The sequence below is a fragment of the Cladophialophora bantiana genome (assembly GCF_000835475.1).
Source record: "Cladophialophora bantiana CBS 173.52 unplaced genomic scaffold supercont1.3, whole genome shotgun sequence".
Classification (NCBI taxonomy): Eukaryota; Fungi; Ascomycota; class Eurotiomycetes; order Chaetothyriales; family Herpotrichiellaceae; genus Cladophialophora; species Cladophialophora bantiana.
Genome location: NW_015971577.1, coordinates 961,524 through 974,945, shown reverse-complemented (window position 1 = coordinate 974,945; position 13,422 = coordinate 961,524). Strand labels below are relative to the sequence as shown.

The 13,422-nt window shown below is 52.8% G+C and overlaps 2 protein-coding genes across 2 annotated transcripts; one reads left to right on the top strand and one right to left on the bottom strand.

Moving 5' to 3' along the window:
- Nucleotides 1-113: 113 nt before the first annotated feature.
- Nucleotides 114-3,504, top strand: Z519_02268 (uncharacterized protein; the record flags this gene model as incomplete). The annotated part of the gene is made up of 4 exons (XM_016760025.1): nucleotides 114-518; nucleotides 785-1,219; nucleotides 1,290-1,400; nucleotides 1,459-3,504. The coding sequence occupies 4 exons, from the start codon at nucleotides 114-116 to the stop codon at nucleotides 3,502-3,504; spliced, it is 2,997 nt and encodes a 998-aa protein (XP_016623546.1).
- Nucleotides 3,505-8,515: 5,011 nt separating this feature from the next.
- On the bottom strand, nucleotides 8,516-9,984 carry Z519_02267 (uncharacterized protein; the record flags this gene model as incomplete). The annotated part of the gene is made up of 3 exons (XM_016760024.1): nucleotides 8,516-9,424; nucleotides 9,484-9,690; nucleotides 9,742-9,984. 3 exons carry the CDS (start codon nucleotides 9,982-9,984, stop codon nucleotides 8,516-8,518), a joined length of 1,359 nt encoding a protein of 452 aa, XP_016623545.1.
- Nucleotides 9,985-13,422: the final 3,438 nt, after the last annotated feature.

Here is a 13,422-nt window from a genome sequence, read left to right as displayed (position 1 = left end):
ACCTTGTCGTCCCTTCTACTTGAACTTTTCTTTCATTTTCATGTCGTTCTTCTTAACTCCTTTCATCCTGCCCTCCTCTCCCTCTGTTTGACGTTACTTTGAAGACTGTCACCATGGAAGGCCCTCCAGGGTTCAATCCTGTCCTGAGTGACGGCCCTCCTCCATATCCCTCTGTTCCTCCCCTCGCACCACAACTTCCCACCCCTGCAAATTTCCACGCAGGAATCCAGTTTCCTCCGCAGCAGGGCGTTGGTGTGGTGAACATGGGCGATCCGGCTTTGGCTGCGATGAACGCTGCTGCACCACTCTTGACAATGCCGGCACCTTCGGTCCCCAACCTCTACCTTCCAAACAACACTCCGTTCTCATCCGCTGTCGTGTACGGACCTGCCCAAGCTGTTAACGTCATGACAACATCAAATGCCGCAGTGCCATTTGATCCAAGTACACCACCACCGTTCGCTGATCGGGCTCAGTTGCAATTCCCCAGACGTCACGGTGTCCTTAAGATCATAAATGTGAGTTTGTTTGTCTCCTGCTTTTTTGAGACTCTCCAAACAATCATTTTCAGCGTCTTTTGAGTCATTCGTCACCTGTTCATCACTTTTGTTCCATCTTGTGCTTAGAGTCGATCTGGGAGAATTTTTCCGCTCCGGATTGGCCGAGCATCAATCCTCTGTGGCTTTCAAAGTCGTGGTTGTTCTTCCTATCCTGTACAAATCTTCGTCGTCATGTTCGACTTGTCTCCGCCGGTGCGCATGCTAAAATTGTCAATCTCCGCCAGATCCCATACACTATCAGCATCCCCGAGATGCAGCAGTTCATCTGCAAGTACATCCCACAACATCACTTGATCACACCCCATGTGGCTGGTTACCCTATCCACATTATCATGGAACGCTCTACTGGAAAGACGATGGACTGCTATGTTGAGTTGACTAGCACGCTTACTGCTGCTCAAGACTGGGAACATGCTTTTGGCCTTAAGTGCATGCGAATTCCGAAGATCGGCCAGCGCAATGTGGAAGTCTTCCTCAGTAACCAAGGCGAGCTGATGAAGGACATGTTCCCCCGTGCCAAATGTATTCACTTCGACAGCCAGCAGTTTGGCGCCCCGAAACTGGTGCCGAACCGCGATATCTTCTCGTCGGGTTACAAGGGATTCATGACCAACGAGGAACTCACTTGCATGGTCCGCCATGCTGAGTATCCACAGCGGGTGAGGCCATTTCCCCTTCCTCAGTCTAGCTGACAACATTCGAACTGACATGTTTGCCTTGATAACCCAGTCCCAGTTTGCGAATCGAAGTATGCAACGTACCTTTGAGAGCATGATCAGCACTTTGTACAAGGCAAGCCATCCCCTCCTTTTGCACCCGGCAAAGAAAGAAAAGCAAACAGTTCTAACCACGCCTCCAGTTCCCTTGGTTTTCCACCAAACTTTACACCATACGTCAGACCCTGACCATGTTCGACGCTTACAAGAAGCAGCTTGACGTTCTTATTGTCAAAGTCGACTCTTCGAGAGGCATACCCCGTGAAGTGGGCCTGGACAACAAACTCCTGATGGATTTCATCTTTGCGGGCCTTAATACACCTGGCTTCAATGAGCGTCAGCGCGCAGACATTGTTGCGTCCTCTCAGGCGCTAGCATGTGGCTTCAGCATCAGCAAGCATGCTGCTTACTGGCCGTTTCACACCTTGTCTGCTCATCCTGCCAACTTGACTGAACAGGACGTCGGAATGTGGCTTGAGATTTTGAGCATCGGCATGGGAGTCATGGAGGAACAAAAACGCAAACAAATTGGCATCGAGCCGTATCTCGAGGTCTGCCGTGACAGTGAAGGCCATGTCTTGTTCACACCTACCGAGGCCGGTCTCGACTTGAAGCGCGGACATTTCTCCATGTGGGAAAAACGATTTATGAATCATATGATAGAGCTTGGTTGGGAGGCTTACCTCGGTCAAATGGGTGTTGAGCCACCAATGCCCATGCAGCATCCAGACGTGCATCACTTCAACAACAACTACATCATTGGAGCCGCTCATATCAATCCTGTCGATCCTTTCGATGCCCCAGGAAGCAGCAACGCCCGTCCTGTTAGTCCACTTAACAGCAACGGCCAGGAATCCGGTTCTGCTGTCTACGCTGCCAAGTCCCAAACCGACAATGCCTATTTCGATGATGAGAGAGACTTCGAAGAAGAAGAAAGTGGTGACAATCTCAACGATCCCGAGAAAGCATTGCACGCCATGCGCGAAGTCCTCAAACAGGTCAGCGAGGCTCCACCGCCCAATGGCAAGCAGCACACCACCTCCAGGAAAACCAGCAGCTGTGACGTGAAGATTGAGGGCTTGGGGGCCAGCCTGCAGACCATCGAGTTTTCAAGTAACAAAAATAGGCCTAGACCTTCTATCGTCGGGCAGCCCTCTCAACAGCGCCCTGCTGTCTCAGTCCTTGGTCGTCCATTCAATCCAGAATCTCCCGCGTTTGAGCCACCCCCAGGTCGGAACCCGCAGCACCGTCATACTCTCAGCAGCTCTGGCTCTACCGTGGAGACTGGAACTCCCTTTGGTGGCTCTGGCTTGGGAAACGGCGACTTCATTTCTCCGCAGAGAATCAGCACCGCTCGTCACAATAACAAAGGGAAGGGTAGAGAGACTGCTGCTGCTACTAGTACTGCCCCGACCATCGCTGCTGGCGTTCGTCTTCTGCCTGCAATCTTCGGCCCACCCTTGGGTATGACTTACGGACGACCTGAAACTGCTCAGCCAAACGCATACCCCATGCCGTGCCGTGAGCGTCGTGGCGTCACCATTGTATCCCCAGACGATGGGACTACCCTCACAGCCCTGCGACCCACTCCCGCTCTTGAGACCAATACTGCTCCTGTCGGTGGTCTTGGTGCGTCTACACTGTCTCCAGGACGAGCGCGTAACCTAAATACCACTGATGGAGTGCACGACCTCATTGACGACCTTTTCGGCGAAACTACAACCACCGCTGATCGAATGACCATGGATACTCCAGTGATGACTCCGTTGAGCACTCCGCCCTCTTTGCCGGTCACTCCTCTACGCCGCACCATCGGTCGTGTACCTTCCGCTGGCATTGGTCCTGTCGAAGACGACTATGACGACCCGGAGGTCATCAGAACGCCGGCTGTCGGACTTTTTTCTCCTGACTTCCCCCGCAACTCCTCCGGGTCTTCCAATTCGACTCATGTGCCCTCTGGCGCTCCCAGTGAGCGTGGCCCCGGCTCTGGCTGGGAAGGTTATGAGATGCTCGGTCAGGACCCCGACGCTCCAACCCGAGCCTATCGCCGTGTCGCCGTTCCTGGCTTTGGAATCAGCAACCTTACTGGATCTCCATATCCCCAGCGCATGACCATGTTGGAAAGCACTGCTGAGCAGCGCAGTTACCGTCAGAGCATTCAACATCTTCAACGCGAACGCACGCGAATCCACATTAACGAGACTATTAATGAGGAGACGGAACCTTGAAACTCTGGAAACTGACTGGATCTCAACACCGAGGTGAAATGGAGTGAGAACATGGTCGCAGGTTTCCTAACTATCAAACACGGGAGACAAGCATGAATATGGAAAGTTGAGGGTCGAAGTGCTATGAGCAATAGGCTGCTGGGCATGCAATGATGGTGACGGATCGTGACGAAGATGATGTCAATACATGACTTGCTATGAGGGTTCCTTCGACGCAATGCGACGCAATGGATGCTTGCGCTGGCAATGATGGATCGCGATGAATGAGTGCTCACATCGGGAAACGAACAACCACCATGCCATCCGAGCGAAAGGCCAGTTCAGTCAGAGCTGAAGGGTTGTAGCGGAAAAAACCAACGAAACTCCATTGGCGAAAACCAAGTCAACAAGGAGAAGAAAAAAGGACGGAAAAAGCAGAAGACAATCGACACGGCTGAGGGGTTGAGGTCCTATGGCGCTTGCGAAAGTGCGGATTAGGAGTTCCTCCACGGCAAGTGGCGAAGGACCAAAAAAAAAAAAAAAAAAAATACAAATGCGAGAGTACAAGATGCAAGAGCTCAACAAATTCAGTAACAAAACACACGAAAAGGCCCGAAAAAGGGAGAAGAAAAAGAGATTCTTTTCATTCATATATCTTTTTCCTTCCGCAGGTCGATATTGGGGTGATTCGTCGTCGTCGTAAGATACTGATGATGCTGAATGCTATGCAGAGTACGGGCGAGGTGTAATATCGAGGAAACCCCTCTGTACCAAGTAGAATTCTCAGCCTTGCACCGCGGTTAGGGGGCTCGTGAGCAGCTGAGCTAGCCGGTTGAGTGTATTGTAGGACCAAAGTAGGCACGGTAGGTAATGGCGAGGTCTACAAGTATATTAATAGGTCTTCGCCCTTTGGAGCAAGTAAATCCCTCATGGTCATGGTCATGGTCAGGCTCTCCGTTTCTCCCTCTCCCCTTTACCAGCACCATGTCCTAGCTCGGTGGTGCTTATTCCCCATTTTATATTCCCAGATGTCGCCGCCACCACCATATGTGTTTCTTTTTCTTTATTTTTGGCCCTGGCCCGGATTACTCGCAAACGAAAAACCCATTCGCACCGAATACAGGTCGATCCTAGAGAGTGGCGAACGCCCCTTGTATCGTCTACTCTCAATACTGCAACCCTGCAATTATAGCAAGGCTCTATGGATTGATCTCTGCTCGTTTTGCCCCTCCTTCCTGTGTCACATTACAAGGGCAGTGCCTGCTCTTGAACTCGAGCTGGCATCGCATCACCGCCGCCATCAGCGTCGCGAAGGACACGGTATCTGCACAATTGAGCCGTGCGCGGGTCATACTACCATCCCCACAATGGGATCCAACTCTGACATCTTTGAGGGTGTGCTTCTTCGACTCCTCCTTTGAACATTTCTTCCAGGTTGCGATGAGGAGGATGATTGATATCAAAGGGCTCATCCCTCCCGCACCCGTGGTAGAAATGTGAGTCCGCTGTCTCGTCTTTATTATCAGACTCTCGGCCTCGGCAAGACTGCTATGTTTCTACTTCAATTTGGACGCACATACCGCCCTAGTCGTTGGAGTCTAGTTCCACCCCGACTCGTTGGTCGATGGCGCAGTGATCACAGTTCAATAGATCTAGGCATCTCGTCCGATCGCCAGATGAGCCTACCTGGAACGGAAACATATCTAAAATAACCGCAGGAAGCGTATTTCGAGTGTGAGCGCAGCCAATGCTCCTAAATTTATTGATTTCAGGCACCAGTCTTTCCAGGATCATTTGACTGCTGTTCGACTTGTGAAGTTAAAGTACCTGGTGGTTGAGTTAGCAAGGATACCGATGGCTTGTGGACACGGTGAAGGAAAAGGTTCCCCCGAATAACTCGAGCGTCAAGACCCTTATCAATATACTCCCCTGGTGAAAGAATCTAGCGTCTTTGAGCTTGCAGTTGTAATTCAGTCCATGGAGCTGCGGACCGTATTGCGAGCCTTTCGTAAATCCTCTTCGGAACGCGTCCATCATGTTTCGATAGATTACGGCGGGGTGATGGGCGGAGCACCAAAGTGCGCCACGCCTGAACAACGTATGGCTATGACGGTTAGGACAGAGGTATCGTTGCCACTTCTGCCAACGGCATAGGATATTGCAGCTGCAGCATATGATCATCGCGGCTAAGTCCTCCTCCAGAAGTCGAAGACGGCGTGCTTTTTCTCTTGAGATGCCTCGTAGAGTAAACTGGTCAATGAGGGCATCGTAGTGTCATTTTGAAATCAGACACATGCAAGCGATAGAGCTCGCTGGTAAAAAGGAGATGATGAGCAGGAAAATCTGTACTGCTAACGTCTCCAAAGTCGCGGTTCGTGTGGCCTCCTTGACCTGTACCGAGGGTAAAGTCTCGCACGCAGTTCTTGGCGAACGCCGTGGTCGTAGTCGTGATGAAATCCGATTTTCGAGTGAGAGAAATAGTGCTTTCATGGTCTTATCCCAAAGATTATAGAAGGATGGGTAGTAAGTAGGTTCGTCTAGCTACGGCCGCGAGATCTGCAATGCACCTTTTTTTACCCGAGCCGACTTAATTGGAAGGTCGAAGCCCTTAAAGACAGGATGCAGGGGACGTGGAGGAAGACGAGGCCCACTTGAGGTTGATGCAAGATTTAAGCGAGGCCTGGTAAATCGAAGACTGGCTGACTTTCCTGTCCTCACCCTCACCATTTACCTAAATCTTTGCGGGAATGGCGTGGATAGCGGAAAATGATGAAAGGCCGATTCACCGATGATTTGATCATATATATATGTAGAGAGAGAGAGAGAGAGAGAGAGAGAGAGAGATTTTCTACATAGTGGTCGATAGATGTTTAGATGGATGTGGACGGCGACATGGTAGATGGCAGAGGGCAATAAACATGAGGCAAGTTGCCCCAGGCACGTGACATTGTATTTGACAGACACCAAACTCGCTATATACCGCGACGCTGCGCTCCGCAGGATAAATAGAAAGAGAAATAAATCTGAGAGATGAAAGGTACATACATGTACATACTGGGAAGCTTCGTCAAATGTCCTCACGCACGAGCGATTTGCCAGGCCAAACGTCAGATCGAGCCACTGCGGCTTCTGCAAATTAATATATTGGGACATTATTGATGGAGGCACCAGCTCAACATGGGCTAATGTGACAAGATGTCATGACCAGATGTGTGTATATAGGCAGTACCGAATGCACCTTATACCAACTACTCGGCAACCTCTCGTAGCATCACACAGGACTGCACACGTTGCCTTGTCTGACGAGGAGTGTTGGCTGAGCGCCCGGAGCAGAGCACGGCGAGGGTGGGCAGCCTGAGGTAGATTACCGAGTACCTACTTAGGTATTTTCCATTTTTCTTCCCTTTTCCTCCCTCTCTCATTTTTTTTTTTATCTATCTTTCTTTCTTCCTCTCCTATTTTTTTGGCTCTATAATATCCCCCTCTCCTTTGAGTAGTTCGCCTTCCTTGGCACGCAGGATGGACGCCGGACTAATGTCGGTGACCGACGCGGGGAAGCGAGGGGGGGGGAGAACACCGGGTCTGAGTTCCAGCTCGCTAGTTCACCAGTTTGCCAGTTCGCCGGGTCTCGTCCCGCCCCACGCCTGCATATCCTTCCCTTCCCTTCCCTTCCCATCCCTTCATCCCTCCCTCCCTTCCCGGGCGAACCGTGCTACGGGACGGAAATGGGGAGACGCGACATGTCGTGCATGCTTGGGAACGGCGCGTCCGTGCTTCTTCGATCGCTTCGTCGCCATGCGGCCTCTCAGGCAGCCATCCAGCATCTGTGTTTCAGATAGCTGAGTGCCGGAGCGAGTCTCGGCTGCGGATTGGCTCCATGTCATGGTGAAGAAAATAGGCCAGATCAGCGCTGCAGGAAACCGCGATTGGGCAGTTAATATAAAATCGAGAAGCTGTCGACCATGCGAGGGTGCAGGGATGCAGCGAATAGCTGGCCGACAAAAGACACACATGACACACCACGACTAAATCAAAGTCATAAGCATTCAGAAACTAGCAAACAAGCTCGAGAATCCTCCATTGATCCACCTGTCTTTCCCAATGTGCCGGCAGAGCCAACAGAAACCCGACGAGCTCGAAACGGTATGCCTTGAAGTATCAGCTGTTGCGGCTGCGTCGCGCGGGACCCCAGCTCGACGGATCTGTTCTCGCCTCCTTTCTTCGCCCATGGACAACTCCAGTATCCCCATAACTCCCATCTCGCGCCCTCAGCCAGTAGATTTGTTCTGTCGCCGACTCTGACCAGGCTCGTGTGATCTTGTCGAAATCCGTTCAGAAACCCGTCGTGATCAACGAGTTTGAGATGGACCGGCCACGAACAAAGTCGCTGTCCGAATACCCGAGAAGGCGGTAAAAAGGTACTATGAGTACATCAAATGCAAAACACGTTTGGTTTTCTTTTTCTGCGTGGAAAAACAAAAAGGATTCAGACAGCCTCCCAGGTACAGAAGTGCGTTTTAAAGCCAAACAAGCAAGGAACAAATTCAGATAGCCACCCAGTTGTGCATTTCGTTCAACATTCGCAAAAAGGTGAATCGGGCTCTGATAGCCTAGGACCATCGGGCGAAAACGTCGTAATAGCCTTGCGGTCTTCCGAGAGAGAGAGAGAGAGAACTTGATCAAACAGCCACCCAATGGTTTACCTCATCCCATTTTAGCCCTTTTCGCCCGATTCACTGGCGAAATTCCGGTAGAGACCGATAAGGATAGAAAATAAAGAGATTGGGTTGCCCCGAGTTGTGTATCTTTTTGCAAAAAAGGGGGAAAATTCATGAAATCCATCAATGATGCCGCCGAGAAGCGACAACGCCCCATAAGCCCAGTTGCATGCATGCACGTCCAGTCGATAACAGAGATGATAAAGAGCGCTCGACGAGCCAACTCCTTTGGAGGAAACGGGGCTCTGTTTGGTTCTTGTCTGAAAAGTGAAGCCCATTCAAGAGAGGCCGAAAGGTGTACCAGCAAGTTGGCACTATTTCTTGCCGTCGAGCTTGTTCAACATGTCGTTGTCGTTCTTGCCTCGTAAGTCCGGAGCCGATGCCCGAGTATGATCGATCATATCATGCACTTTCATGCCACTTCTACCGTTAGTAGAGGACCCTGCCGAACCAGGTTGATTGGGGGGTGGAGTTCTCCCGTCATCATAGCCCGGACCGTGATGGGGTGAATTGTAACTCTGCGCCGACTGCGGGGTCAGACCCGACGGAGACACATTGCCCTTCTGAGACTGATTGCCGTTGGGATAGCGAGACTGCTGTGGAGGAAAGGATTGATAGCTCATGGTCGACGTAGCGGGCGAGGTGGGCGCACCGCTGTTAGGATCAGCGTAATCATAGCTGCCACTGCTGTTTTGGCGGGACTCATATGTACTATTGCGCGCACGCGAGTTGGGATGGGGAGACTGGGACGCATGAGAATTCTCGTTGTGGGGGTCATCATCAGGAGGGGGACGTTTGAGACTGACACGTTCATCATGCTGAGCAGCTTGAGCCTGCCCCTGTGCGTCATACGGTGGTCCAGCAGGAGGGTACGAGTAGGGGTAAGGTCCGGGAGGATAACTATGTGGTGGCGGCGGCGGCGGCGGCGGCGGATAGTTGTACTGGGGTTGACCATGAGGTCCTGCGGGTCCTAGAGGTTGACCATGGGCACCATAGAGCATTGGCGGCGGGTCGCCATCCCGGGGGTAATGTTGTCCATTTTGGCCAGCTCGACCATCAGACTGACCAGCAATGGGAGCCCGAGCAGCATTGGGTCCATATACAGCGTTGGCTGGAACAAAAGCAGCTTGAGATGAGACGGGATGGAAGAGGCACTGCTGGTTGAACCTGACGCAGTTTTGGCAGCGGCCATCGGGAGAACTATCGTAGCCTGAGCACCGAATCTGTTTGGCATTAGTGCACTGTTCTTGACCGCCTCCGCGCCTAGGGATGTCATCCGTACCTTTCTCTTTCGGCAATATTTACAGGCTATGGCCGTGCGTTGTCGCGGTGCAGCAGCAGGCGCGGGTGGGGGGTAGGGAGAAGCATAGTACCCTGCGTGTGGATGCGCATACACTGGTGGAAGGCGGTACGCATCCGGTTGCATTGGTGGCGGGGGTTGTCCCAGATCAGGCCTCGGAGGATATGCATATGCTGGGTGCGCAGGATCCTTTTTTTAAATGTCAGCTGAATAGTCGACTCGACGGGAACGGCGACTTACTGGATAATGAGGATAAGCACTGTGCTGACCTGGCCACGCTTGGGGAGGAGGGTATGGATGAGCCGCCCTTGGATCCGGATACTGCTGCCTCACCGCATCTGGGGGAGGATATGGGCTCCGGTCATCTCTCGCGGCCGGACGCTGAGGAGAGTGTTGTGAATAGTAGCCACCTTGGATTGCTTCATCCGGAGGAGGGTATTGAGGACGTTGAGCATCCCGGGAATCCGCCATTTGTGCCGCCATGAGTTATCCAAAGATCGTGGGTGGGTGACACAGGTCCAGCGAAATGGTCGACGCGGGCCAGGAAGCAACCGAGGCTAACGGAAAACGGGCAAGGTAAGGACCGTCGAGGCGTGGATTGAAAGCAAACAGAGACTTGCTCGCAGAGCGGACGAGGAACCTGAAGGGATAAAGGATCGACCTCAGAACCAGCTCGAGGTCGAACAGCGGGAGGGGGAGAGAGATCTGTGAGGCGGCGGGCGCAGTCGCAAGCACTGCACTGCGAGAGATCGAAGTGAATAGAGGGATAGGTCCTGCAAGGGTGTGCGAGGTGACTGGGCTGAGGTATTAATTTGCCCAGAAGACAGAGGGCACAAAAAAACTTTGTAAGATGGTACGAAGTCGCGGCCTGGCAGAATGGAGAATGGATCAGGTGTTCGCAGGCAGGCGGGAGGGCGTTCGGACGGAAGGGCTGCGTCAGAGCCCGTCGAAGGGAAGGCGATCCAAGAGATGGTGAGAAGAGGTGAGAAAAGGTGAGAGACGATGTGAGAGTGGACAGGTCGGTGAAGGCGTGACGAGCTGAGGATGACGATGATGGGCAAGGAAGATGCGGTTGATGAAGAATGATTGGAGACGTCGTGGATGTGATGGGGGGTGGAGGGCTCCAAGGGCTGCTTGGGACAAAGTGGCAAGCCGTCACTATAGGCTCTCGACCGCTGCAGGCACAACCGAAGGAGGGAGAGATTTTGGGAAGGGGACTAGGGCTTCGGGCGGGAGAGTAGCCAAGGTAAATGTATGAAGGCCTGGTGGCCGCTGGCAGCGAGACAGCTGCCTGTCGATGTTCGATTTTCTGGAAAGCCCCTAAAGCAACACCAAGTCGGAGGGAGCACTAAGGAAGTGACCCAAGAACGCGGTCCGGAGAAGCGGTATTGAGCCTACTAGCGCTGCAGGACAGGGATCATCAGGTGCCAGGCTCCAGGTGGGGTTGCTTGGAATGGAGCCCGGCTAGTTAGGCTATTGCTGGGGGGGGAGTGGTGGTTAGGGTGGGTGGCTCCGTGGGTTGTTGCGGCGGGCCTTCTCACGATCCTTAGCCGGTAGCTGGTCTGCTGCCACTGGGAAACCAGCAGAACTGTCCCCTTCGTAATGGGAGCCTCCTGGCCCTCCTGCAGGTGCCCTTGATCTCTGTTCGGCAAGTGCCTTTTTGGCTCGCTCGGCCTCTTCGGTTGCCTGACGGAAATCCCTGGTTGGATGCGGCTGCTGACCCAGCCCAGGTGCTTGACGTATGGGTTCTGTGCTTGTCGAGATGGTCGAAATGCTGCAAGGGGGATGAATGTGTTGTGGAGGGACTGAAATATACCTTGGGAGTATGTAGTCCTGGTGGGTGGCCCAGGCTGGGGAGTCAAAGACGGAATCTCCCCTCTGGTGCCTCCTGTTGGTGTGACCTGTCAACTTCAAGTGACGGGCGTCCAGCGTATGGCGGGGTTACACCTTTCGGGATACTTTGTGCCTTGCCCCTCCCTCTCCTTGCTTTGCTTTGTTTGACACACGGCTATTAGCGCTCTAGGTGGAGAGTGTGCATGGAATAATGGTCATGGGTGGTAAGTAATATCGTCTGGATCTTTTCTGTTTTTTGCTTGTCACCGACTTGTCGAAACCAAATCGATCGGCCCTCGCTACCAAGCTTGACAGCGACCTTACTAGGACTGATCCGAGATGATGAATCTAGTCTGCATGCGTCGTTGCAGCAAAAGAGACTCCTTGGGTGCAGTTTGCACGTTACGGCGAGTCGATCCGAATGTTCCACAAGATATCAAGCCCTTGTCGGTCTTTATTGGACAGAGCGTCACCCAGTTGAAACTGGAGTCGAATAAAACAACCTCGATGGCCTGCAGCGCTTGTCACCCGCCGCCAATGCAGGCTCCACTCTCGGAAGATGGCGAGCGTGGTGGCAGAGGGAGGCAGATGCAGGTGCAGATGCAGGCGGCGAAAAGAAAAAGAAGAGGAATTGGATTCCCAGAGTAGCCTGAAAAAAAAAGGCTCTTCCGCAGGTCAAAGTTGTGGGAATTGGAAGCCAAGCGAGGACAAATGCCAGTCAGCTTGCTCGAGATGGGGAGGGCGTTTCCGTCAACCCCGTCAACATATGCCAGATGCGTCAGGCTAAAGATGACCTCCGCTGTGACCAAAGTGTATGTGATGGTGACGCCGCTAGGTTCGTGCCTCGCTGGGATCCTGAAAATGGGCCCTTCTCGTTGGTGAGCACAGTAAGTTCTTGCTCAGCTCCCAGGCGTTGGTGGGATGGAGGGATTCAGGGCAGGGATAAGTTTGCCGCAACCAGCCGTGATGAATAATTGGCCACTTTGTTCACTCGACGCACTCGCTAGTCTCAGACTCGTGGGTGAGGGGACATCCGAAAGCTGCAATACAATGATCGAATATGGAGCCTCGATTGGTTCGCATGAGTTCTTTTGATGACTTGCTGCGGGTGGCGACCAAACCGTAAAATCTGGTGTGGCCCTGGTGTTGTGGAGGAGGCCGTGATCCGAGTCGTCACCGCCGTGGGAAAAGGTTCAACTCGTGATGCGAAATTATTTTTGTGGAGAGGATGGTTTTCTGGGAGGGCAAAAACGTGCGCAAAAATCCGTCGATTACCGTTTGACGCCGTGTGAGCACGCAAAGCAAGCCGGAGACAAAGGCCAACCCAAGACGCAAAGGGAACGGAATAGCAACAGGTGTGGGTGAGCAGGTGTGTTGCTGCGTAAGATGGTCCTTGACTGGATCAGCAGCGGGGAGACGGTAAGGATGTGAATACGAGGGCTGGTGGTTGTTGTGGAGGCGATGTCCTCCGTGATGTCTTGTGGTCAGAAGGAGATGGAGCCCAGGAGACACACTCCATTCAACGAAAGAGAGCCTGGAAAGACCTCGTTGGAACAGAAAAGTTGAAGATCAATGCTCTAACTTTTGACGACCCAAGGTCTATTGAACCCTCTTATCTATCAATCGGCCCGTTGCCTCTCGCCGTGATGCTGATGTTGGAACAAGACGAGCTTGCCCGCTTGCGAATCGCTGCAGCAGCTCCCGTCGAGCCCGTCTCCCCTTGCAATCAGAGTTGAACCCGGTGCAGTTCAATCCTTGCTTGACCAACATAGCAGCAGACGCTGACTCGTGGCTTGACCTTTTGGACAAAACCATACCTCCAGGCGTTGGGCGGCAGGCCATACACGGCCAGGCAGACAACACCCTTTCATCCTTGGATTTTCGTAATTCGAGGAGCGGCCCCTCCAGAGAGCATGCAGCATCATGCAATGCAGACGGGAGGCAAGGGAGACTAGAGAACGCCTATTCTAGGCGCCGTCGATGCAGGCGCAGATGCAGAGCCATCCCATGCACGATGCACATCTCCTTTGCCTCGGAGCAGCCAGCCGGTCTGGCTGAGAAGAAGTGCTGGTGTTGTCCCCGACATGT